The sequence below is a fragment of the Andrena cerasifolii genome, chromosome 4 (assembly GCF_050908995.1).
Source record: "Andrena cerasifolii isolate SP2316 chromosome 4, iyAndCera1_principal, whole genome shotgun sequence".
Lineage (NCBI taxonomy): Eukaryota > Metazoa > Arthropoda > Insecta > Hymenoptera > Andrenidae > Andrena > Andrena cerasifolii.
The window spans coordinates 12,662,175-12,687,591 of record NC_135121.1 but is presented as its reverse complement, the minus strand read 5'-3'; the positions used below and the strand labels follow the sequence as shown (position 1 = coordinate 12,687,591).

The 25,417-nt window shown below is 41.3% G+C and overlaps 4 protein-coding genes across 13 annotated transcripts; 2 read left to right on the top strand and 2 right to left on the bottom strand.

Annotated features, from left to right (window-relative positions):
- Positions 1-323: 323 nt before the first annotated feature.
- On the top strand, positions 324-4,931 carry Rox8 (TIA1 cytotoxic granule associated RNA binding protein Rox8). Of its 5 annotated transcripts, none has more exons than XM_076811486.1 (4): positions 324-471; positions 563-1,416; positions 1,590-1,886; positions 2,043-3,493. In XM_076811486.1, the coding sequence occupies exons 2-4, from the start codon at positions 805-807 to the stop codon at positions 2,334-2,336; spliced, it is 1,203 nt and encodes a 400-aa protein (XP_076667601.1). In that variant the 5' UTR covers positions 324-471; positions 563-804; the 3' UTR covers positions 2,337-3,493. The 5 variants fall into 5 exon arrangements, with proteins under 5 accessions (XP_076667601.1, XP_076667605.1, XP_076667604.1 ...); XM_076811489.1 differs by adding an exon at positions 4,487-4,931 and having other exon boundaries at positions 375-1,416; positions 2,043-2,283; XM_076811485.1 differs by having other exon boundaries at positions 377-1,416.
- Positions 3,870-13,070, bottom strand: Spas (spastin). 5 transcript variants are annotated; one of them, XM_076811472.1, is made up of 8 exons: positions 12,654-13,070; positions 11,969-12,218; positions 11,730-11,900; positions 10,164-10,424; positions 9,051-9,403; positions 8,629-8,960; positions 8,246-8,556; positions 3,870-8,083 (listed from the first exon to the last, which is right to left on the bottom strand). In XM_076811472.1, the coding sequence occupies exons 2-8, from the start codon at positions 12,096-12,098 to the stop codon at positions 7,920-7,922; spliced, it is 1,722 nt and encodes a 573-aa protein (XP_076667587.1). In that variant the 5' UTR covers positions 12,099-12,218; positions 12,654-13,070; the 3' UTR covers positions 3,870-7,919. The 5 variants fall into 5 exon arrangements, with proteins under 5 accessions (XP_076667587.1, XP_076667584.1, XP_076667586.1 ...); XM_076811469.1 differs by lacking the exon at positions 12,654-13,070 and adding an exon at positions 12,339-12,515; XM_076811471.1 differs by lacking the exon at positions 12,654-13,070 and adding an exon at positions 12,329-12,470.
- Prp39 (pre-mRNA processing factor 39) lies at positions 12,440-20,196 on the top strand. 2 transcript variants are annotated; one of them, XM_076811466.1, is made up of 15 exons: positions 12,440-12,573; positions 13,204-13,330; positions 13,447-13,513; positions 13,755-13,879; positions 13,983-14,219; positions 14,597-15,061; positions 15,130-15,307; positions 15,373-15,623; positions 15,701-15,826; positions 16,621-16,769; positions 16,851-17,256; positions 17,333-17,497; positions 17,576-17,962; positions 18,035-18,321; positions 18,398-20,196. In XM_076811466.1, exons 2-15 carry the CDS (start codon positions 13,208-13,210, stop codon positions 18,693-18,695), a joined length of 3,264 nt encoding a protein of 1,087 aa, XP_076667581.1. In that variant the 5' UTR covers positions 12,440-12,573; positions 13,204-13,207; the 3' UTR covers positions 18,696-20,196. The 2 variants fall into 2 exon arrangements, with proteins under 2 accessions (XP_076667581.1, XP_076667582.1); XM_076811467.1 differs by having other exon boundaries at positions 12,492-12,506.
- Positions 19,974-25,169, bottom strand: LOC143368587 (uncharacterized). The gene is made up of 3 exons (XM_076811462.1): positions 24,537-25,169; positions 20,496-24,402; positions 19,974-20,412 (listed from the first exon to the last, which is right to left on the bottom strand). The coding sequence occupies exons 1-3, from the start codon at positions 24,735-24,737 to the stop codon at positions 20,264-20,266; spliced, it is 4,257 nt and encodes a 1,418-aa protein (XP_076667577.1). The 5' UTR covers positions 24,738-25,169; the 3' UTR covers positions 19,974-20,263.
- Positions 25,170-25,417: the final 248 nt, after the last annotated feature.

Sequence of the window (25,417 nt, the reverse complement as noted above, 5' to 3'; positions counted from 1 at the left end):
CACGTAAAATCGTTATTTTTCAGTTACATAAGGTTTCATTTCTCGCTGCGTGCTGTAATAAAAAAAAATTCAGCTGCGATCAATTTCCAAGTCGACCAACACATTTGCCCCATTGGAATTATTTCTTCGTAAAGTATAATTTTCATGCAATTACCTTGCAATTAGCGTTTCCAAGCGTGACAGGCGATTTTCAATGAACGTAATTTCCAAAGTGCCGCGGCACTGTCTACGACCAATCGGGACGCGGCAACGGCAAAGAGTTGAAAAAAAATGGAAAAGTGTGCAGCGGTTGGATGGAAAGGAAGCTTTAGGAAACTCTTGTCTAGTGAATTTCGTAGGCCAATGATTCACGAGCGTTTTCGCGCTACCTGTTATGAAATCTTCGACGGATGATACAAAAACACGTGTTCTTTTGTATTTTAGCTGTGAAACTGTGGAGTAATACGAGTCGATTCGACGAGCGTTAAGTAGGTAGGTAAAACAGAACGGGACGGGCGCGAGGGAAGCGTCTTTTCGCGTAAGTTAACCGGCGTAATACGAACATTTATGCGGATGATTGAAGGGAAAGTGGCGAAGCAGGAGAGCGGCCATTTTATGTTAGTATGACGTAGAGGCTGGGTGTAACTTCGCGTTCAACCGTCCAGGTTCGTTTGGAAAAGGCGAGAAAACCCGAATTCTGATGCTGGGGCCCAGGTAAATGCACGTACCACGCGCTGAATGTGTGCACCGTGAAGTTAAGCCGAAGGAACGTAAGGAAATTAGTTAAATAAGGAAGTACACCAGGGGGTTCTGAGAGGATCGAGCATGAGCGAAGAAAGCAATCCGCGAACGCTCTATGTGGGTAATCTAGACGCTTCGGTGTCGGAGGAACTCTTGTGCGCACTTTTCTCGCAAATAGGTGCCGTTAAAGGATGCAAGATCATACGGGAACCGGGAAACGACCCGTATGCATTCGTCGAGTTCACGAATCACCAGTGCGCGGCTACGGCGCTAGCCGCCATGAACAAGCGATCGTTCCTCAATAAGGAAATGAAGGTTAACTGGGCAACGAGCCCTGGAAATCAGCCGAAGTTGGACACCAGTAATCATCATCACATATTCGTCGGTGACCTGTCACCGGAGATAGAGACCCAAACATTGAAAGAGGCGTTCGCGCCATTCGGTGAGATCAGCAACTGTAGGATCGTACGCGACCCGCAGACCATGAAGAGCAAAGGGTACGCTTTTGTGTCTTTTGTGAAAAAGTCGGAGGCCGAGGCGGCGATAGCCGCGATGAACGGACAGTGGCTCGGTTCCAGAAGTATCAGGACAAACTGGTCCACCAGAAAACCACCACCACCGAGATCTGAAAGGCCACGGCACTCAAATAATAGTAAACCTAACTACGAAGAGGTACGACACTACTACCGTTCCACTGTTGGTATTCATTTCGTTGCCCTTTACGCTTAAAACCATGTGAAAGTCCTTCCTTTTTCTCTCTCTTTCTCTCTTTCTCTTGTATCCACGAATTTATAGCTTTTACCTAGGCTTATCTATAAAAACATGTACAAATGGTATTTTTTATAGTTTCTCCGTATCGTTGTTGATAGGTATATAACCAAAGTAGTCCAACTAATTGCACAGTATATTGCGGAGGTTTTACAAATGGTATTACGGATGACTTGATAACCAAAACATTTTCCCCCTTTGGTACTATCCAAGACATAAGAGTATTCAAAGATAAAGGATATGCGTTCATTAAATTCACTACTAAGGAAGCGGCGACGCACGCCATAGAGTCCACACATAATACAGAAATTAATGGTAGCATCGTTAAATGTTTTTGGGGGAAGGAAAACGGAGATCCTAATAGCGTTGGTCCTAATGCAAATCACCAAGCTCAACAGGTTGTGTATACATATTTTATGAATCAACTTTTTCGGCTCCTCGATTCGCCGTATCGAATTTAAAAGGCAATGCTCGATTGCTGTACACTTTTCTTTTATCGCTTTAAGCAGCGCGAGTCGAGCTGCTGTTGAAATGTATATTGTCTTGTGCGATAGGTTACAGCTGGAGCTGGTCAATACGCGTATGGATACGGCCAGCAAATGAGTTATTGGTATCCGCAGGGATACCCACAAATGCAGGGTCAATTTTTACAACCCGCTCAGTACTATGGCCAATACTATGGACAACAGGCTCCATATATGAATAGCATGCGAATGCCTGCCCCCGGCGCAGGCACATGGCAACCTGCACAAGCAACAGCTGCACCACCGACTGCGACTGCACCATTGCCACCAGGTCAGCAACCCGCTATGGTAGCATACACCATGCCACAATATCCCACGCAATGAAATTGATCATTGATCGGCATCAACTAATTGTTACATATGATACATTTGCCCACGGGGCTTTTGCAAAAACTGTTCTGTCATATACCTATTCCAACAAATTTATTGGTATCTTGACCGCAGCATCATATGTACAAATATCCTGGTTTTACTTCGATCGAAGTACTACATTGTAAAAAAAGAAAGCTCCTAATTTTGGTTGTCCCAATATTGACTGACATCAAAACGCCTCTTGTTGTAAAGGAACTGTTCCATCGAAAGTTCAATGTGATATATATATATGTGTGTATATATATATATGCAGTATGTATGAATATATATATATATATATATATGTACATATATATGCACACGAATACACAGACACGCATGAAATATATGTTTCCTTTATACGTTTCCCTTGCCAAACAATAGAAACGTATACCATTTTAACGTGATGCAAGTTCAGCTTGCAGTGCTCATTAAAGAAAAAATAAAAAAAAATAATAAATCTATAGTAGCAGTCAATCCATCAGTGTGATACAATAATCATTTGAAAAGAATTTATACCCATGGTGTTGAATGAGGTATATTTCTGAACTCAAGGTTGCAGCCCCCATGACGAGCCCTGCATTCGTTGTGCTGCGTAAGGTGTACGTATGTATGCGACCATTGCGTTGTTATATTTTTAATATTTTTGCCACAATTACCAATCTTTTTTAGTTTATTTCGAATCATCAATGGACAGAGTTAAATGTTCATTTATGGTAAACATGAAGTATGACATTGAACATAGTATAAGATATAGAGAGTATAGGTAGACACGGCGCCTGTGATGTAGCTAGATTTGGATGCATGCTTTGACGTATGCAGGGCCCCATTAAACTAAACTACGCGAGTCGGCAAACGAGTTGTAAACTTTCCTCGTTATGTGATATTTATCGTCGGTGGTAAATGTACAAAAAAAAAGACGAACACTTTCATACAAAGAGTTTTAAAGGAGAATTATATCCCCGGAAGTGTGTCGCGAGCAGAACTGTTTTTACGTCGGACTCGACTTGGTTCAGATACGCGGCGTTTATGTACACCTTAGTGGCTCCCCTCTCCATCTGTACAGACAAATAGTAAACCTTGGTGTAATTATTACAAATGTAATTTAAGTGTAACGATAAAAAAGAAAACTTCCACTAAGAGCCGGAGTCACTATTGTTATGTCTTTATTAAATTTGTGCGCTGGAAGTTAGAATTATGTTTCCCTGGGTACACCGTAGAGTGCGAAGAATTCTTTTATCTCATAACTATTAGTGTATCAATTGACAATCACCCTTTGATATTACCCGATATTTTTGTCACTGTTGTAATCATTGTATGGCACGATACTTATATATTCGTGTCTTCCAAATAACATGCGGTAGAAATTCGTTGCACAAATTTTAATAGGATCCCATCTCTTTGAATTTCAGTAGAATTAGCTTTATAAGATTTATTTGCCCACGAATAGCCCACCGTCTCCCTCCTATTTCTCGGGATACAATTTATTCGGTGTCTGCGTCTGAGTTTTTGAGTTCTCGGTAAATTAATAAATCGAGTGATTACAATGGAAAGGAAGGAAATTAGTAACGATGCACTGATCGACAGCTTCGCTTCACCACCGACGATAAAAGCCATAAACCTTTGAAAACCCATTTGTATAAAGTCAGTACTGGATGTAATAACAGGAGAAACACAAAGTCGAATATAGCAATGATTAATTGACTGCGATAAGTGATATCGAACGACGGAGAGCCAATTTAAGAAAAAAAAAAGAAAAGAACTTGTCTATGGATTAATAATAATCAGTGAAACCGATGGAAGACATAAAAAAATGTTATATAAAGAGTAATTTAGGTACAGCAGGGTGTGAGACCCTCGAAAATGCTTAGGATAATGTTATCTTATAATAAAAACAAATTGTCCTTTGAATGAGAAAAAAAAGGAATAAATATTTAAAATACACAATATTTTGTATTATTTCATAGCCCACGTTATTACAAGATATAAAGTTATGAAATAATATCAAAAGTGGTTTTTTAAATTTATAAGAAACGTAGTACCTTCATTTATATAACTGGTTAAATGTAAAGATAATATAAAACATGTTTTTTAAGTACATACAAGGTAATTTTATTTTACAGCCGACATACTTTTACAATAATCATCATTTACGTTAACCGAAGATATATTCTTTTCTACAAATCATCTCGTCGAGCTTTTAAAATATTCATGACTGGATGACATTGTAGAGGACTAAGAAGACAAATGTTTCTGATCTTCTAACACAATACGATTTAATGCTAAGTATACAAAATGTCTGTGGGGACATGTTGAAGATAACGCAATCGTTCTATACCTTTCTCTTATGGGATATAATTTAAAAACCGCATTGTTACATCACTTTAGTACGAAAAGGTACTAAACGCCACCGCCACTTCAACCAATACAATCTTTTCTTTCGCGAATACAAACAATGTCAACGGGAAATACCTTAATATTACAATTAAAACGTACGTAACAATGCAACAGAGTCGTAAATAATTCAACCTAATTCTCAATTGGAAGCAGCGATTATTCCTTTTCTTTTTTAAAAAATCAAATGCGCTCGAACAATTTGTACTGTACATTTTGTTACATACAAAACATGCGTCCCTCGATCTCGATCACACAGCGACAAAATATTAAGTACGATATATCTTGTATTTCTGTACAGTAGGGTGATTCTACGCTAATTCATTTGCGTTTAAACTTCACTATTTAATTGCATGATGTCACTGAGTATATCAGCGTTTAATTAAATATGTATTCAATTGTTTTATCGAGCGAAGAACACTGCGATGTACTAAAAAAAAAAAGAGTTGCTCAACGGAAATCTCAATTTGCAATCTATGATTGTAATCTATCTTGTTCGACGTACCCTTCTTTACGCAATCTATAATACTGTTGAAAAACACAAGTTTGGCATTTAATGAAAATATAATTCATTAAAGAAACCTATGGGGAATAGACCATTCAAGGAATACAAATGAATCTTACAGTTCTTGTGCCCTCCCTCTTCGTAAATTAAGCCGCTCGTTTCGCTAATAATTCCGCTTTCGGCGTGATTCCATTTTGCATGCTATTAGAATGCGAGCAATTGCCACTACGCGGTTCTCCAAGTAATTACTCGAGTAATGCCAAGAGGAGAGGAGTCGAAACTTTACGGATCGAAATGCATCCATTCAAAAAGCGCGATCCACGCGAACGCTTGCAAACGTTTCTCGGCGACCAACCCGCGCTCCATTATTTTTAGCTTAAGTAGCATTAATTAACGTTAGTGTCATTATTCGGTTTATATTTTTAAGAAATTCCCTATTTCGAGTTATAAAAGTAGCAAAATAACTTAATCGAGGCTGAGCGTGTTTTTTAATATGGAAGGCCGGGGTTGTAAATACGTATATACCCATATTGATAACAGTCTGTTGTGCAAGATCATCGAAAAGATTCAGTTAACGATATTACTCTGCTTATGTATATAACGAATTACTTAACGTAACGCAACGTCGCGCGAAAGAATGGTCGGTGCAGATTTATGAGAAAATGATTATTCTAAAGAGAAATTAAACGTAGTCTATATGTATGCATAATGTTAGTGTATTGGCACTGAACTATCTGAACGTAAAAGAGTATCAGGCGTTACTTTTCTATCGAGCTTCTACTTACATCGATTAAATTAACGAAACACAGTGATCGGCGATACGCATTAAACTTAACACATCTATAATGATATACCGCTGTGAAATCAAAATTATTTGGCATTATTTGTATCGTCTGTTGTACATTCGCGCTTTTCTGGATAAAGACTTGGCGCACGCTTCGTGCCGCAGATGTATACACGCTTTACAGTTCCTACATTTTTACCTAATGTTCTACGTCCAATTGCAACGTGGAGATTCTAACGAGTAAATGTACAATTCTTCCTGCATCGAATTGCTTGGCAAAAATGAAGAAACTTTAACACACGTATACTCTATGTGTATATATATATATGTATATATATCTAGGATTTATTAATCAGTATCAACTATTGATCACGCCAGAGAAGCTTTAAACTCGTTGCATTAACATCGTAGAAAGGAAATGATAACGAGTCGCTACGCTGGAGAAAGTAATCGAACTGTTTCACGCTTCTCTTACAAACAAACGTACGTCAAGTGAAATCAAGGAGACTAATGTAAATAATTTCAGAGTGAGGCAATGTTATACGAACATTGAAGCTTATTAGTGATCTCTTGCGGTAAACACGTTTTTGCTTCTTTCTTTTCAATGATTATATCGTACAAGCGCGATCACTTTTATTTGAGCATCTGAAGCAATAGATAAATATCAAAAACATTTATATGCGTGACACTTTTTATAGCGTATGTTATATCGTAACATTATTCTTTCTTCTTTCTTTTCACAGACAATATTCACTTATGAATAATAAATATTTTCAATTTCACACAGTTCAAATATATCCCCCGGTTCGTTGTCTCGTGGAAATCTTATCGAATCAGAATTTCACGCGCAATCCGATAAGTGTGAAGCCCTCCCCCCTATTAAGAGACTTTTTAATATTACTTCATTTCAACAACTATTAATCGAATATCTGGGATATCGTCAAACGTAACAAGACTAATATTCGCAATATCTTCTTCTGGCTACTGTGTGCAGTTTGTTACTTTTAAAAAATTCATGTGCAGAGAACAGTTCTATTTGTGTGCTTCTTATCCGGCACGTGCTTGTACAAGGTGCATTGAAATTTCATTCGCCTTTATGCCTATCCGATTACTTGGCTACGCCGGTGATTAATCCGTTTACTTGCAATTACATCAACTCCTTTATTATCTCATTGGACGCGAGCTGTTCCATGTGAAAATGCAGTCTTCCTACTAATATCATTCAACTTAATTGTGCTTAATTGGTAATTAAATATTTACATCGATTTCCTTGTCGCGAACGTGCATACTGCAATTGTTAACTGTAGGATTGTACCTTTTTCATGTCCTTAGATATTTACTTAAGTAGCAAAAACTGAACTATAGTTAGAAGAGATCAAGGCTCTTCGTTAACGAGAACGTAAATGAACATGGGGCTACGAAAGTCTACAAACGAAATTATGCTATCGGTGCAGAAATAGACTAACTATCGATAGTGGAATTCTAGTGTCAACACTGCTACAGTGGAACTTAAATCTATGATACCTGATTACTGGATGGAGTATGGAATGTACGTGTATATGTAGTATAAAGCTATTAATATTACAGCGACACAACTGTAATAGAGTTTTTAAAAAACAGTGCTCAGCAAGAGTGCCTTTCACTTACCGTAACATATCCGTTTTACGCATAGATGTTATCATTTACAAATTAGCTTAGAAAATGTAAAAGTTGCCATATTTACATTCTGTAATAATTAATATCGCAGAAAGTCACTTTTCTAGCATTCCCCTCTGTCGCAGCTACTTCTCTCTCTTTCCCGCGGCTTATCGGATTAGTGGATAGCCGAGCGAAACTTATTTTTCAGCTCGGCGCTTCAGCTGACTCTTAAGGATCATAGACTTACGTCGCCATATTCGAAGCTCCATTTCTCGTAAGCGGCCAGGCTCGCGGGTGATACCGATCTACGAATTCTTTTGAGCGAATCACGAAAGTCTTGCATAGTAATGTTGCGCACGGAATTGAGATCCAGTTCTTTTACTTGGTCTGGATTCAGCTCTGTGCAACACCAACACATTTTTTGAGAACTACAAGGTCCGATAGCATTCGTGCATAACGGACAAATGGTTCAGACTGGCTGGCCGAGGCTCTAATATCCATTCAGTCCACTTTAAACAGATACAAAAAGAAGAGGAATACGATATATCGGTTTTATCTTACCTCTGATAGGGCCAAGCGCTGCGTCTTTGGCCAAGCCTGTTAGATCGCTTCCGGAATAGCCGTCGGTCAGAACAGCCATTTCGTTTAATTCTTCCGGCGTCAGTGGGTCGTTGTGCTTAGCTAGAAGCCGTCTGAGTAACATAATCCTCGTTCGTAAATCTGGCAACGTAACGTACACTCGTTTCGTGAATCTCCTTAACGCAGCCTCGTCTAACTCTTGTGGTCTGTTTGTAGCAGCCATGACGAGGACCCTTTCTTCCGGGTTACATGGTAACCCATCGAATTCAACTAGAAATTCCGTCTTCAACCGCCTGGGTAGTAAATGAATTAAGTAAACCAAGGTGAATTAGCCAGTGTAGAATTTTAATTTAGAATAGACCTACCTCGAGGCTTCGTGCTCATTATCTCTACGCTCACTTAGTAGCGAATCCACTTCATCAATAAAAATCACAGATGGCTGCAACTCTCGCGCTATAGCGAAAAGAGCTCTCACTAGTTTCTCTCCTTCCCCGACGTACTTTGACGTAAGGCTAGCAGCGGATATCGAGAAGAACGTGGCGTTGCATTGAGTAGCCACAGCACGTGCAAGTAGCGTCTTCCCATTCCCTGGTGGACCAAACAGTAATAATCCTCTCGCAGGTGTTCGCAGACCAGTGAACAATTCTGGCCTCAGCGAAGGTAAGATCACCATTTCTTGCAGCGCTTGCTTTGCCGTCTGTATAATAGCAAGATAAAGAATATTTGTATGCGGTCCTTTCGCACCTTCCTGATTAATTAGTAACGTATAGGTAGAACATCTTCAAACCTCTTGACCAGCGATGTCTTCCCAGTGCACCGCTTTCCCCCCTTCCAAAATTTCATCTAGAATAACTTGCGCCAGCTTCGGATCCACGCCCTTTAAAATAGGCACCTTCCTAGTAGGCGTTCCCTTGTTACTATTAGACGCGGTCGGTGTTCCTGGCCTCCTTATGGGCGAGCCATTCCCCGGTACGGATAACTGTCTCTTCACTGAAGGCGGTGTAGACGTAGGTTTAATGGGTGTAACTCTATGGCAAGATTGAATCGGCGGTGAACGTCCCATGCTACGTGGCAGAGTTTGACTCTTGCTTATGGCTGCGCCCACTCTTTTCCCAGGAACAGACAACTTCCTTCCAGATGCTACGACAACACCATGAAATGAGCAAGGTATAAAGCGAGGAGATGCGAGGATAATACTTGCTACCAATATACTTGAATGCAAATTCTCAACAAATCTAATATATAGAAAAACTATCGCAAAGGATACAAGACCAATATTTCAAAACGAAAGATGCGACTGTTAAGACACGTAATATTTAAAGCGACATACGTAATACGTTATACTGTCAATGTCTCACAAGTGTATTAATATGTTTATTCCGAAGAATCTATATATACATATTAATGGCTTAAATAGTTGAGCCATAAATACAATGTGTAAAGTAAATGCATACAAAAGTTCGATTTCCCGTACATTTCACTGTAAGATAACGATTTTAAAAGTATACCTTCCAAGTAATATATCTTTAAGCACAATTTTGAAATTTTTACGTGAAGCATATATATTCGTGCATATATCTTTTAATCTAATTCATTCATTGTTATATACGCATACTCCTTTTATTTACGTATAAATAATCGAATCTTGTGAAGATCTTTGTCCAAATAGACACTATACTAAGGTCACTACGATTTAGCAAAGCTACGATAAATATAACAGTCAATGTAACGACATGCCTACATTTACTACTTGTCGAGCTACTTCAGAGAATCGTAAGAGTGCACGTATCAAGAATGGAACAGAGATAAGACTTTTAGGGAAGCGACTATTATAGATATCATGTTAAAAAATTTACAATCAACGGCTGCATGTAAGCCCAGAATTTCAGACAAACAGTACCTTCGGAATGGGCACAATAGTTTTTTGGTGAACGTGGCCTTAACTTGGGGATTTGGGTACATGTGTTCTGCCCTATGTTCACTGTCTGTGTACTGTTTGTGTTCTTTGTGTGATTTATGTTTAAAGAAGATCGTGCTGTTTGTAGTGTGTGTATATTGCGACGGACCCTCAGATTCTTTCCTGGATGTTCGTTGTCCACCTTATTTCCAGGGGCGTGATATTCATTGGAGATATCCATCTTTTTCAGCTCACACACACTCACTACAAAAAGGAAAAACATTCTCTGCCATGCTGCAGTAGGCTAAATAGCTAGGTACAGATTCAACTCATAAATTTGTTCCCCGACTTCCGTCGGAATATCGTAAACTATGTTAACTAGTAATCGGAGGATGAAACGAGGTATGCTGACGGCTATTAGAAATGCTGCTATACGAAGTTTTAGCTACTAGTTTATACATAAATGTCTGCGCCGCTCATGAAGGAACGTAATGTGCGAGAAATAAACGAGAAATTAAATGAAAAGAAGGGATAACGCGAGCATGCGTACACACACGTATACATTCACGCATATACACGTACGCACACCTCACGCATACGCGTAAACATTATAGAACAATTAACACACGAGCATGCTGAATACATTAAGGGGACCTTCCGGTCTAAAAGTCGATTTTTTTTTATTCATTTTTCGAATATTCAATCTTATAGGAATACGTGTTTAAAAGAATTTGTTGAAATTCGTAAAATTCCCGAAGTTATAGGCATTTGAGTAGCGGCAAATGCATGGGGCAACAACCGGCCACTCGGCGCCCACGTAAAACTTTAAACGCGTTTTTCTCGAAACAGTGTTCTCAAAACGGTGGGACCTGTATTTCCAAAAGTTATTATCCGATTTGACTGAAACTTTTTTATTTTGCAGAATATACTTCTAGCTACGGGAGAATACCAGAAAAAAATACAAAAAATTGAAAATTTATAATTTTCAAAGGCGTTGAAAGGATGAAAAATATAGGGAAAAAGTGATTTCAAACTTCAAGTGTCGTTATTTTCTAAAAAAAATGTAATTTTTGTAATTTTTTCTGGTTTGCCCTCTAGCCCGAAGTATATTCTTGAAAATAAAAAACGTTTCAGTTGAATTGGATAAGAACTTTTGAAGATACAGGTCCCACCGATTTGGATCAATTTTTTGACGCCTTGACTTTAACGACTCCCCAGTGCCGTCTGCAATGAGTAATTATAAGACAAAAAATATATTTCTATAATTTAAGACATCCTTAATACAATGCAAAAAGTCCCATTAAATTATATATAATAGTTTTCCTTTAATTAATTCCTAAAGATCATCTATTTTTTTGGGCCCTAGACCGGAAGGTCCCCTTAATACTCCGATATTCCTTAAGCTGTTACCGTAGAGCATCATCCGCGAACGCGTAATCGCAAACGGAGCTTGTACATTTATTATGCATGTGTTAATACCATCGAACGCAAGCTGTGCTCTCGTATTCCTGCGTAAGATTGGAACAGCTCAAGAAATGTGACGCTTACGGATGATATAAGTCTACAAACCGAGAAAGTCGAGTCTGTCCTTCGCCATCGCTAAATTAGTGCGCATTTTATCATGGAGCCTCTGAGCGTGTTCCCATACTTCTCCCCGCCCACCGGTGCATTCTATGGCTATACCCTTCTCCAACTCCCCGATGCCCTTCTTGTAAAGTTCGATTGCCATTTCCTTTTGACCTGAGAGAGATTCAGAAGAAAGACGATTAGTAACGAAGTCACGATTCTTTCTTCGTACATGTAAATACCTTCATTGTCTTCGTCGATCTTGAGCGCCTTACTGATGAATTCGAAAGCTCTACGATGGTGATGCTTCTGCTTCGCGAGCAGCGGGTCTCCGGGGCCAGGACCTATAGGTCTTCTGGGCACTTGCGACATTCCCTCGCTCTCGGAGTGACCAGCGTTAAGCAAACTATTATTTAACCTCTGCGCGGACTTCTGACCGACCACAATCTCCAACTGGCATGTCTGCTTGGAAGCTTGCCTTCGTTGGATCAGCTGAGACGTAGATGTATACAAATACTTAAATACCATGTATAACTGATAGAGAAGGGTTCTCAGAACGTTGAAGAGCAGTATCAACGGGAAAGAGACAATATAGAGATTACGTTTGTGTACCGACGGCTGGGGGTTATCGAGGAACCGATGTGTGTGGTGATAGTGATTGTGGTGGTGGTTGTTGCAGTTAATGGTAGTCGTGGTCTTATCGTTATTCTCGTTCTTAGTCACGCAAAGCTTTTTCGGCGACTTGGTGCCGAACTTTCGTATAGGACGCCCGCCATCGCTGTAAGACATCTCCTATAGCGAAATATTCGAATTCGCACCGTCACGGATCGCACTTGCGTCGTCAAAGGTAACACGAGCTAAACATCCCGACATTCCCGGCCTCCCGTGAACATTGGAAGAAGGAAAACAATGCTGAACGAATCTTACACCATTTTCTCCTCTGTGCGTGTTTAAAGAGCGTTTCGGTGTCTCGATGAACGATCTTGCTTATGGGTAATCGCACTGTCGGAGACGATCGCCTTCGCCGATGAACGGGAAGGAAAAGAGGAGCGGTAGGACTCGGTGTCTCGAGATGCTCGGAATCGACGGATCGCGAACAAAATCGAGCGGTCCGTGGTCTTCTTCAGCATCGCTTGTTTTGATTCGCGTTTACCTTGGAACATCGATGTCCGATAACATCGATCTATGTACATTGACAAGTGTCGTTTTGTCGTTTTACAAAATCACATACACGAAAATCTGTGTACGGAAACAGACTCGTTTCACATCCACCTTTGGTATATACACGCAAGATAGATATCTTGTGTACTTGCGCTCTTCAACGTGCTTCCCTTGCACATGCGTGTATTTTGATATCCCGCCCTCCTGCCCTTCCCATCGTCTTACCTTTTCTTTGTATTTCCAATTGTACGTATATAATAATGCTCGAAAAGCGCAGCATTTCTCGCGATCTAACGCCGTCGTTATTTGTTCACAGGTGAATGAGTATCGAATCTAATCATCAACAAACAGCAGTAGATTTAAACAAGCAACCAATTGCGATCGTTAAGTCTGTCCTACGTATTGACTGTGGGTATATGGGGCAAAATTCTCATAGAATGCCGGTAAGTCGGGTTCCTAAGTTTATGAATTGCGTGGTATTAGTACACGAGTCCCCTATAGAGGGTCTGGCGACGTGTTGCCGCCATTTTCTTCATCAGTTCTGCGTTTTACATTCCAGAGATTGCATCGAGGCAAGATGTCGTCCGCAAGTGGTGACGAGAGCGAGATTACTTTAAATGAACCCGGTAAGATGGCCTAATATATTAACGAAATACGTGCTGATCGTTTCGTGATTCTGCCCCGTGTTCTCGCCGATGTGCGTTCGCACGAGGCGGTAACAAAAGATAGTAATATACCGGGCGGCTCAGCGGAGGTCCACGGACCGCCATTGAACGAATGGCGTCTCGCACACGCATGTAACGTGTAAATATTTCGCTCGAATTTTCCGACATCTCTCTCATTATCGGGATGCCCCTTTTCTTTCAGTACGCCGCACAAGATCCGGTCGCACGCGCAAGACCGCGGTCGTGGCTAAGAAATCGCCCGTGAAAAAGCTTCTAGCAAGGGCGACACGATCTCCGAAAAAAGTGCAGGAAATCGAAGAGGTCGAGGTACGTAAGCCCGACGAGATGCTATAGCTAGGGCCCGCGATTATCGAACCGCGCGACTGACCGGGTCCTCGATGAAGGCAACTGATCTCGTCGCTGTTTCCAGGAGGAGGAGCCCGTGCTGCAAGAGGCAGTTGTTATGGAAGGCGTCCCAGAGAACGGGGTGCAGAGGTTCGGTGACATTATCATCGAGCAGCACACAGAAGACGAGTCGTCTATGTTGCATTTAGAATTGGAAGATTCCGGGGACACCACTGTTCACGAGATCAATATGAATCAGAGTGTGCAGATGGAGGCGGATCAAGAAACTGTACCTGACTTAGAAACGGTTACTTCTCAAATTGTAAGCACGGCTCGGTAGCTATTCGAACGATAGCAGAAATTGCACACGTTGGGCCTCGCAGGCCCATAGCTCCAAATCCAGAAATGCGTGGGTATTTTGAGAAGAAATACTTTTAGACCGCGCGTAATCTATTGTCGTCAATTTTCATTAAGAAAAATATTTCATAACAAAATGAAATACTGAGCACATATCTCTTTTACACTACGAGTCATTGTTATCTGAAACTTTTCCAATATTACGAGAACTGTTCGCTCGGGTCTGTCTGGCCCCACATTCGCATTATACCATATATTTCGTTTGTTTTAAGCGCGATGCTTATTTTTCTATTATCGGAGGTGATGGATCTATGTATTAATGTGTAAATTATTCTTTATTAGGATGACACTAATACAGAGCATATAATCATAGAGGAGGGCAGTATGGATAAGGTTGATATGTTAAGCGAACGCGAGCAAATAGATATGGAAGGGCAAGATATGAGTAACGATGACACAAATCAACGTGTTTTAATAGATTTCCAAGAAGTGATAAACGAGGATGGGGAAACCATAGCGCAAGTAACAGAGATTTTAGAGACAGAGGAGATTGAGTCCGAGAATGTTATAAGCGAAGGTACTGGGATCGAGGTGATGGAAATAGACGATTGTCAGCCAGAAGTGTCGGAAATTATAGAAAGTGTTACAGAGAAGATTGAGACCGATACAGAGGTGTCGGAAATAACCGAAGTGGTAGACACAACGGACGCTGATATGGAATGCTCGCCTGAGGATGCTATAAAGAAAATTGAGCCTGATACGGAAGCCGTGTCCGAAGATGAGCTGCCTACCGAAGCAGCGGCGAAGGTATATCTCATGAATTCTTGCGAATAATACGCGACGTGTACAGTTTATAGCTAACTTCTAATATACAGGAACCAGAAACGGAGGCAGTGTCCGATGAAGAATTGCCAGCGGCAGCTCCTGCTGATTTAGGAGAAACTGAGTCCGTTTCTGAAGACGAGCTACCACCAGACAGTGAGAAGAAGAAAAAGAGTGGGATAAAAGCGATGAGCAAAACTCCCGAGAAGAAGAACAAGACGGAAGGCACGAGTAAGTGTAAAGAGAGAGAATTTTATGGATCGAGTTTTCTTATATGCTATTATTTCTGTTTACAGATAAACGTAAATTGAACGCAGAGGGAGAGTACGATCCCAGTTCGCCGACGTCTGAGAATAACGACGAGACACCAGCAAAGAAGGTGGCACTGTCGGCCGAGGCTGACACCGGGGATAACAAGCAAGAAACTAAGCCGGCGTCGCCAAAGAAAAAGACACTGCCAGAGTTGGAGAAGTATTGGAAAGCCGTGAACGAGGATCCATCGGATTTCACAGGATGGACGTACCTTCTTCAGTACGTTGATCAAGAAGTGAGTTGAAAAGTGCGAAGGTGAGGGTGAAGGTAGAATCGGTATATATATTGAAAATTACGTTTCTTTCCTCGTAGAACGACGCAGAGGCCGCTCGCGAAGCTTATACGAAATTTTTGGAGCGTTATCCATATTGCTACGGTTACTGGAGAAAGTTCGCTGATTACGAGAAGAAGAAGGGCAACCCCGAAAATGTCCAAAGGGTGAGTCAACTCGTTTACCACATTCATTAGGCTACCTCTCATTATGATATCATTTAATTAACGCAATCTAATGAAAATAGCTCGAGTTAGGAAGACGCGTGGGCAGTGTGCACGCACGTAAATATGGTTTTCCCTTCCAACAGCCTAGCACGTCTTGCGGCACCTATACGACTCTCTCCGTTTACCAAATAGCTAGTTACTTAATTATTCTGCGATATCTACAATATTATTGCGAATATTACTGTTTTACTTTATACCGTTATATTGATATTCTACGTATGATATACGTAAGTCAAGCGAAGGCTAGTTGTTTCAATTTGCGATATTTATCGTGCAAGAACAAAAATTGTGTGTTATATTTACTGTAAGCATTTGTACACATAGCTTACTACAGAAAGTATTGTAACTTAAGCATAAGATGTGGTACCTTACTTAATGTAAGTAAGATTGGGTTGGGTGTTAAGTCAAAGTCAGAAACAAAGACTTAGGACGTGAACGCGCCAGAGAGGGAGCAAGAAAAGTGGCGGAAGACACAGAGGCACCCAGATCGGAACACTCCTTGACTTTAAGGTGAATGCACAATGCTCTGCAATCTCTGTGTTAATTAAATCTCTTTATTTACAGTACGCGTACGATATGTGAGTATACGTTGCTAAAAAAAAAACAAACAAAAAACAAAACAAAACCGTAATGCTTAACGAAAGCTAAAAAAAAAGAAATAGGTATAAGTCTACCCGCCACCAGCCCAATCAGTTGTAAACTGTTCTAAATATGATTGCAAATCATTACTACAGGTATTCGACCAAGGTTTGAAAGCTATTTCGCTCAGTGTCGACCTTTGGCTGCATTACATCAACCACTGCAAAACCGTCTACGAAAAGGATGAAGAGAAGCTCCGAGAACAATACGAACGAGCTATTCAAGCGTGCGGCCTCGAATTCAGGTTTGAATCATCCCTTGTTTTACGTATACATATCGCTCGCAGCTGAACGTTTAACAGATGAGAACCGATCCTCTTCTTCAGATCCGATCGCCTCTGGGAAAGTTACATAAAGTGGGAGCTGGAGGGGAAACGTCTGAGCAGAGTGACGGCATTGTACGACCGCTTGTTATGCACACCCACGCTTGGCTATATTTCCCACTTCGATGCATTTCAAGAGTTCGTCTCCTCGAACTTGCCCAATCGTATTCTAAGTGTCGACGATTTCCTCGCGTTGCGCGCTGAAGTGAAAGCTCTTCTTAAGTCGGATGACAATACCTCCAATTCTGCAGCGGACGATGCACCGCCCGGAGAGGAACCACCGCCACACGAGCTTCTGCCTACCGATGAAGAGACCCGCGCCATCCGGGAGAAAATTATCAGCAGCAGGCGTAAAATGCACAAAGCCAATATTAACGCGGTCGCTGCGAGATGGTCGTACGAGGAAGGCGTAAGTATATTGAAGTATATTAAGTTCATTTCGTAATTGTTTATGCTGATACTTATTCCCGGATTCTCATCGACAGATCAAAAGGCCATACTTCCACGTGAAGCCTCTGGAGCGATGTCAATTGAAGAACTGGAAGGAATACCTAGACTTTGAAATCGAACAGAAAGATCAGAACCGGATAATCATCCTATTCGAGAGGTGCTTGATAGCGTGCGCTCTGTACGATGAATTCTGGATGCGAGTAAGCCACCAATATGGTTTTAATTTGTGAAAGTGCCTCTTGTTAAGGACACATGCTTATATATCTCTGTTTTTCTAGTTTGTTCGTTATCTAGAGTCTTTGAAGGGGGACAATGTGGAGAAAATAAGAGACGTGTACTCCAGAGCTTGCATGGTTCATCATCCAAAGAAACCAAATCTGCACCTGCAATGGGCAACCTTCGAGGAAGGTCAGGGCAATTTTGAGAAAGCAGCCAGCATATTGGAGAATATTGACAATGTATTACCAAATATGTTACAAGTGGCATATCGGCGAATAAACTTGGAACGCAGAAGAGGAGATTTAGACAAAGCGTGTACATTGTATGAAAATTACATTAGTAATAGTAAAAATAGAACAATCGCGAACAATATTGCAGTGAAGTACGCACGATTTTTGTGTAAAGTTAAAAACGACGTGGACAAGGCAATTAAAGTATTGCTGAAGGTACGTCGGCACTCAAAGTTGTATTAATTTCCGTTCGCTTTCGATGTAAATTATTTTATACACCATTTATAGGCGACAGAAAAAGACAAAGATAACCCAAGGCTCTACTTGCAATTAATCGATCTGGGAATGCAGAGGACTCCCGTGGATACTCAAGAAATCGTAGGGTACATGGACATGTTCATTGAACGCGAGCACGCTGATCTCGAGCAGAGAGTACTTTTTGCGCAGCGTAAAGTAGAATTCCTCGAAGATTTCAGCCCAGACATTCGGCAGGTGTTGAAAGCGCACGAGCAATTCCAGAAGTGTATCAAACAGGCGAAGGAGCGGAAGAAGACGAAAAGCGACGACGCCAAGGCGTAAGAATTATTTGCGCAAGAGAGGATTTATAGCTGATGAATAATACTAAATGAATTCTGTTTTCGCGCGTTACAGAGATACTTCTCCTCCAAAGAAAGTTAAGACCGGGGATCAGGCGAACGTGCCGCCGCCACCATCTGTCAGCTCGCAGTCATCTTATCAGTACAGCAGCGGTCCAAGCGGACCGTATCAGTCGCAGCAACAATTCCAAGGCGGTCAGTACGGCGGTCAAGGCGGGTATCAGCAGGGTTACCAGCAATATCCACCTCCTTCTGACCCCAATTACGCTAATTATCAGAATTGGCAGTACGGCCAAGGCGGGCCGCAAGCATACGGGCCGTACAATCAGTGGGGCTCTTATAATTATTATTAGTTGATTACACAATGTTTTTCCTATACCGGCTTTCATTGCGTTACTATGTCTACTGTACATTTTATAACCTGTATTCTTCTTTCACCGATAAGAAAAGGGAAACGAAATTCTTCCAAGTTCCAATGACACATCGGTGACCTGACACGTATCCTAAATGCTGCATGTCGCGCTGATGGTTTCTTTCGATACAAAACTGTTTCTTTGCATGAACTTCTGTCTTAACGTGTTTTCGAAATAAGTAATATCGCAGTATAGGGAATACTAATAAATTTACGACTGTTGACGAATATATTATTGGAAGCGTAACACCAGATACCAGGTAATTGAGAAAAAAAAAAGAAGGTTGCTAGACAGCCGAGAGTGTGAGCAACGTTGCATTCGATATTTTCTAATCGTATATATGAAGCGAAAATATCTTGTATCTTCATTGAATTCAACACGATACGAACTTCTGATGTCTTTGATCTTTTATTCCGTGACGTTGTGTTACTTGTTCGACAGGGGACCGGCGATTGGCGAATCGTCGCCCTTAATTTGTAATAAGTTCTCCTTCTGCGCGTACTTAGTTTGTAATAATAGAGTTTCTGACGATACGCGCCGAGCGTGTATCGCTTGACGAGAATAATGAAATATATGTAAATGAAAAGAACAGATACTTGAACGCCCCTAGAAACGTTGCGTAACAGCCACTTTGCGAGATATCCACGGGACAAACATTGTTAACAATTGTCGATACATTTTTGATAAAACGAGCGAATCGAGAGACTCTGCTACATTTCTATAATATGCTCGGTTATAGGGAAAGTATGGTCGTTGGTGGAACTCTATTAAATTCTTGCGTTGCACGTGCATATCATTTTGTATGTTTGTTGTAATCTTGCATTCGCAACTAGGATCAGAATTTTGTTAATCGGCACAGAGGTCACGCGCGACGTTCTGTTGGTATGTGAATTTTTACGAATTTGCAGCAAACGCAACTTGAGATGGTACGCGAGCAGTTTTTAACATTGTCAGCGTATTGCTTATAGTGATTTAGAATTTCAAGGAAATATATGTATTCCTGATTATCACAAGAAGAGAACATAATTTTAAAATTACTTTGTGAATTCATGTTTTAGTTCACATAATTTCCTAATAAACGATTAAATGTCTTTGAGCATTATGTTCGATAACTTTTAGATATTCAGTGATTTAGCGTTGTTTCATTGTTTTTGTGTAATTGGATCATAAACAATTGCCGGATATCGGGATAGGAACATAATGTAAAGACACAAAAAATATTGTAAGAAATATTTTTTTATTGCGAAAACATTATTGCTACGATTCCGAACAATTATAACTGTGGAAACGCTATATTTCTACTTTATTTATTGCGAGCTCGTAACTTTACGTACGAAACGAAACATGTCCGATCTTTTTTTATCGTTGCAAAATATACAGCTCTCCGTAATCTAAGCGATACAAATTGGTATAACATACGCGTTGCATCGGTAAAGAAAAATTAGAAATTTCATTTAAGACAAGTTTAAATATCATCATGAAAGACGTTAGTTTCATATATATCTTTATTATGCTACTACAGCGCTTGAAGGCATTGCATTAAGTCCGCAGGTACCGTCTCCTCTATAAGCTCTATAATATCCTTGTTCGCCCCATTTTGGGCCCCAACTGTTCTTTATTATCCAGTATGGTAATTCCCTATGGAAGAGACGATCGTCTGGAAAAGAAGAAGCACAAATATGTTACACAAACGATACAGGGAACTGCCACGTAAACAAATTTTAAGATCGTAATACTTACGACTTGTACCATATCCGACAATAAGGACGCCATGGTCCAAACCATCAGGGGTACACAAGAAGCGAAATGGATGGGAAACTCCACCCATATAAAATTGCATAGCGTCGGCATTAATGGCAATCGAAATCGGGCCATTTTTCACTAGCCACTGTGCCATTTCCGTTTCGTTCGAGGTGATATTTACAGCGGAGACAACTTGTACTTTAGCTTTGTCTTTGGCGAAATGGCACTCTTCATTTTTGGCATCGTAAGGGTAATCGTTTTCTAATTCCAGACCGCCCAGCTTCTCTATCATTCTGTAAGCGTTCTCCATCTCCCCCCCTCCGCACCCTTGGTCCATGGTATCGCAGTCCACTAATTCTTGTTCCGATAACGATAACAAGTTCCCGTGCTTGATCGCGTACTGACCTTCTACGTTCCCAGTCACGGAGAATGCCCAACACGAGCCACATTGGCGTTGATCTTTAACAGGCGTGACGGCGTTATGATCGCGCCAATCGAATTTAGGTGGCAAGTCAACGTCCGGTATCTCAGCCACTGCGAGAGGTATCTCATTCTCTTGTCTCAAATCGGGTCGAAAACCTAAATGACGTGCCTTGAATTCTTCAGGCGTTAGGTCCGCGAACATCGTCACGCCGTACTCCGCTGTTCCTCGCTCGAATCTTTGCAAATCTTCAATAGTCCCCAGGTTCTTCTTGAAGATCGCCAATCTCTTTTCTTTCTCCTCGAGAGAAGAATAGATTTTATCGTGTTCTTTCAAGAAGTTTTCGAACAGATTTTCGGCTTTGATATCGTCAGCCAGTTTCATCATCTTCTGACTGTATTGCGCGCCTCGCAGAGATCGTTTTATTCGGTTGTTTACGTCACAGTTGATGGTAATTTCTGGAGATCCTTTATCGGTCCATGGCTGAGACCATATCGTGAACAAGCACTGCTGGATTTCGCTTCCCTTTTTCAACTGGCAATTGGATTTCACGCCCTTTGCACACGTGCTCGTGCCCAAGTTCACTTTTATTTTATACAAGTACCCAGAGACCACTTGCTGCGAGGCTTCCACGATTTCTGTTATGATAGGCTCGTTTGTACCTTCCAGATTCTCTGAAAACTTCTGCAATCCTTTATTAGCGAGATCCTGTATCTCAGGATCATCTACACTTTTGGTGGTTGGAGCCCCAACGAGATTAGACCTTCTCCTATTCCTACGTAAATTGTGTGATTCGGGAGCTGATCTGGCGTTCCTCGTATTTATACTGGAATTGTTTTTAAGGTCACAGTCGATGGTAATTTTCGGCGACCCGTTATCTAACCACGGCTGGGACCATAATGTGAACAAGCATTCCTCAATTTCGCTTTCTGCTTGTAACTGACAACCATCTTTCGTGCCCTTCGGACAAGTGCTCGAACCCACCTTGACTTTTATTTTGTCCAATGTCCCAGACACAACTTGTCGAGAAGCTTCCACTATTTCTACTATAATAGGTTCGTTCGTACCCTCATAATTCTCCGAAAACTTCTGCAATCCTTTATTAGCGAGATCCTGTATCTCAGGATCATCTACACTTTTGGTGGTTGGAGCCCCAACGAGATTAGACCTTCTCCTATTCCTACGTAAATTGTGTGATTCGGGAGCTGATCTGGCGTTCCTCGTATTTATACTGGAATTGTTTTTAAGGTCACAGTCGATGGTAATTTTCGGCGACCCGTTATCTAACCACGGCTGGGACCATATTGTGAACAAGCATTCCTCAATTTCGCTTTCTGCTTGTAACTGACAACCATCTTTCGTGCCCTTCGGACAAGTGCTCGAACCCACCTTGACTTTTATTTTGTCCAATGTCCCAGACACAACTTGTCGAGAAGCTTCCACTATTTCTACTATAATAGGTTCGTTCGTACCCTCATAATTCTCCGAAAACTTCTGCAGTCCTTTATTAGCGAGATCCTGTATCTCAGGATCATCTACACTTTTGGTGGTTGGAGCCCCAACGAGATTAGACCTTCTCCTATTCCTACGTAAATTGTGTGATTCGGGAGCTGATCTGGCGTCCCTCGTATTTATACTGGAATTGTTTTTAAGGTCACAGTCGATGGTAATTTTCGGCGACCCGTTATCTAACCACGGCTGGGACCATAATGTGAACAAGCATTCCTCAATTTCGCTTTCTGCTTGTAACTGACAACCATCTTTCGTGCCCTTCGGACAAGTGCTCGAACCCACCTTGACTTTTATTTTGTCCAATGTCCCAGACACAACTTGTCGAGAAGCTTCCACTATTTCTACTATAATAGGTTCGTTCGTACCCTCATAATTCTCCGAAAACTTCTGCAATCCTTTATTAGCGAGATCCTGTATCTCAGGATCATCTACACTTTTGGTGGTTGGAGCCCCAACGAGATTAGACCTTCTCCTATTCCTACGTAAATTGTGTGATTCGGGAGCTGATCTGGCGTTCCTCGTATTTATACTGAAATTACTTTTAAGGTCACAGTCGATGGTAATTTTCGGCGACTCGTTATCTAACCACGGCTGGGACCATAATGTAAATAAGCATTCCTCGATTTCACTTTCTGCTTGTAACTGACAACCATCTTTCGTGCCCTTCGGACAAGTGCTCGAACCCACCTTGACTTTTATTTTGTCTAATGTCCCAGACACAACTTGTCGAGAAGCTTCCACTATTTCTACTATGATAGGTTCGTTCGTACCCTCATAGTTTTCCGAAAGCCTCTGCAAACCTTTCTTAGCCAGCTCTTGCACCTCGGGATCGTTAACATCCTTTTTACTAGGCGCACCAGGCGCACCGATTGAGTCACGGCTTCTCTTGTTTCTATTTAACATGGGCGATTCATTGTTTCCCGAGGATACTCGTCTCGGCAGAATAATATCCTCCGTAACTTCTTCCCTCTGTATTTCAGGGTGCGATTTATCCTCCCTTATAGGCAAATCAAAATCTTTTAGAAACTCCCCGAATTCTCTGGCCTTATCTTCGAATCCTTGAGGATTTACGTCATCGCTCTTCCGATCTAATAAAACTTTCACGATAGGACGTTCTGTTACTTCTGGTTGCTCTTGCCCCTCCGATTTCACAGGTGTAGCGTAAGTGTAATTATCAAGAATGCCTTTTAAGTTTTCCAAAGCCTCGGTTTTCTCATTATTAGCTTCTCTGTTAGGAGTAGGCGTTACAAGCGCTTCAGAATTCAACGTCGAGTAAGAAATATTATCCATAGTGCAGTTGTTCCTCGTTATTACACGGCTGGGTTGTTGCCAGCGTTGCTCGAACGTCACCGAGCAAGTTTTAATAGGAAGGTTTGCTTGCACAGAGCACTGCGGCGACTCGTCTATCGCGTTTTTCAAGCAGTCAGATTCTCCTATGCGCACCAAAACTTGGTACTTTATTATGTTAGACGTGGGCGACACGGCACGGGTTAGTTGAACGATATCCACGGCTTTGTGCTTGAAGTCATTCTGTACGAATTCATCCATGGACCTCGCCACTTCGTCTCCAAACAGACTCGACGAAGGCAAGTTTGGATTTAGCTCGTAGGGGCATCCCGGACAATAAGTAGGGCTGGATGCTCTCACAGCTATGAACGGCTTGTCGTTATGATCCCTGGTGTTCTGAATCTCGTGATCTAGCTCGACAGTCTGGTTGGTGATAATCTGTTTGTCAACATTCTCGATAGTCTCTTGCTCTTGAGTATTCTCTTGCATCTGCAATGGATCGTCCTGCGCTGATTGTGGGTACAGGTACATGCATTGTATGGATTCTCGTAGGACATTTATAAACCCTTGCTCGTGCTGCTTCACTTCAACGGTGCACGCTTCTCGGGGACACGGTTCCAACGATTCTTTGCAAACAGCGGTCAGATCGAATGTTAGTCTGTATATTACATACGGCGCCTCTTCCTGAAAAATCCAGCGAACAAACAATGATTCGCGTTGAAACTACTGATCAAGAGTGTTTTGCGAAAAATTCGGAAAATTTAATTTTTACTAATAATGACGTGTTTCTTGGCACTGAGTATATTAAGGAGACATACCAGTTTTTGTGCGCTAATCAGGTTACCACCCTTGTACGTATGATGCGTCGGAGAATCCTCGTTCAAAGAATTTAAGGCACTTTGAATCAACGGCTCTGGCACATTTTGTACTGGCTTGTTCGCCACACCAGAAGACACGAGTATAAAGTTAATGAAAAGCAAATATATAAAGCGCGTTGCGCACAACTGAAGGCCTGCCATCTTCCTGTATGTACGCCACAGCTTTGACCTCCAACTGACGCAGCAGACTCCCTCGGTGATTCTTTATATATTGGTGAATCAAAGATGATAATCAGGACCGAAGCCTCGCTCGACTTTGATCGCTTTGTGCTCCTCGCGACAGAGCGTACGCGCTGTACAGGAAATATGAATTTTTCGGGTTGCGACAGAAGCGATTTATGGGGCAGCTCTCTAACTTAAAATAGCGATAAAAGATTGAAAAGGAAGAGTAATCGCTTAGACCAATAAAAACACGCGAATGTTTTCAATTATAGACGCGCTGCATCCGCTGACACATTTCACTTTATTGCAACGGAGATAAGATAGTTTCTGTAACTTCATATGCAACGAATTTATGCGTACGTAAATATGTATGTTCCGCGAACGGATAATACAGCGTAGAACACAATAGTCATGTAGGACCGTTGTTTTCGGAAAGAGGTGGAGTTATTAAATTAATAATTGTCTGATGATTGGAGGCACTTAGACGAGAACAAGTATGACTCAATAAGGTGCAAAATATAGTACAAATGACAGAAACTGTGCATGACTCACGGGTGATGTAATCGATTATTCTATCTAAATTCTAACATTTGCATACAATAATGCATCGATTCGGCAAAAGTTTCAGCTAAGGGCAGGGCGGGCAGAAACATTATGCA

Excerpts from the sequence above, each read along its gene's own strand:
- Rox8 (XM_076811486.1), top strand. The coding sequence starts at position 805 with ATGAGCGAAGAAAGCAATCCGCGAACGCTCTATGTGGGTAATCTAGAC. Across the intron at positions 1,417-1,589 it reads GACACTACTACCGTTCCACT|GTATATAACCAAAGTAGTCC; the intron begins GTTGGTATTCAT and ends CGTTGTTGATAG. Across the intron at positions 1,887-2,042 it reads CAAATCACCAAGCTCAACAG|GTTACAGCTGGAGCTGGTCA; the intron begins GTTGTGTATACA and ends CTTGTGCGATAG.
- Spas (XM_076811468.1), bottom strand. The coding sequence starts at position 12,515 with ATGTCTTACAGCGATGGCGGGCGTCCTATACGAAAGTTCGGCACCAAG. Across the intron at positions 11,901-11,968 it reads GATCGACGAAGACAATGAAG|GTCAAAAGGAAATGGCAATC; the intron begins GTATTTACATGT and ends AATCTCTCTCAG. Across the intron at positions 8,557-8,628 it reads AATGAGCACGAAGCCTCGAG|GCGGTTGAAGACGGAATTTC; the intron begins GTAGGTCTATTC and ends TTTACTACCCAG.
- Prp39 (XM_076811466.1), top strand. The coding sequence starts at position 13,208 with ATGAGTATCGAATCTAATCATCAACAAACAGCAGTAGATTTAAACAAG. Across the intron at positions 13,880-13,982 it reads AGGAAATCGAAGAGGTCGAG|GAGGAGGAGCCCGTGCTGCA; the intron begins GTACGTAAGCCC and ends CGCTGTTTCCAG. Across the intron at positions 14,220-14,596 it reads AAACGGTTACTTCTCAAATT|GATGACACTAATACAGAGCA; the intron begins GTAAGCACGGCT and ends ATTCTTTATTAG.
- LOC143368587 (XM_076811462.1), bottom strand. The coding sequence starts at position 24,737 with ATGGCAGGCCTTCAGTTGTGCGCAACGCGCTTTATATATTTGCTTTTC. Across the intron at positions 24,403-24,536 it reads TGATTAGCGCACAAAAACTG|GAAGAGGCGCCGTATGTAAT; the intron begins GTATGTCTCCTT and ends TGGATTTTTCAG. Across the intron at positions 20,413-20,495 it reads TGTCGGATATGGTACAAGTC|ACGATCGTCTCTTCCATAGG; the intron begins GTAAGTATTACG and ends CTTCTTTTCCAG.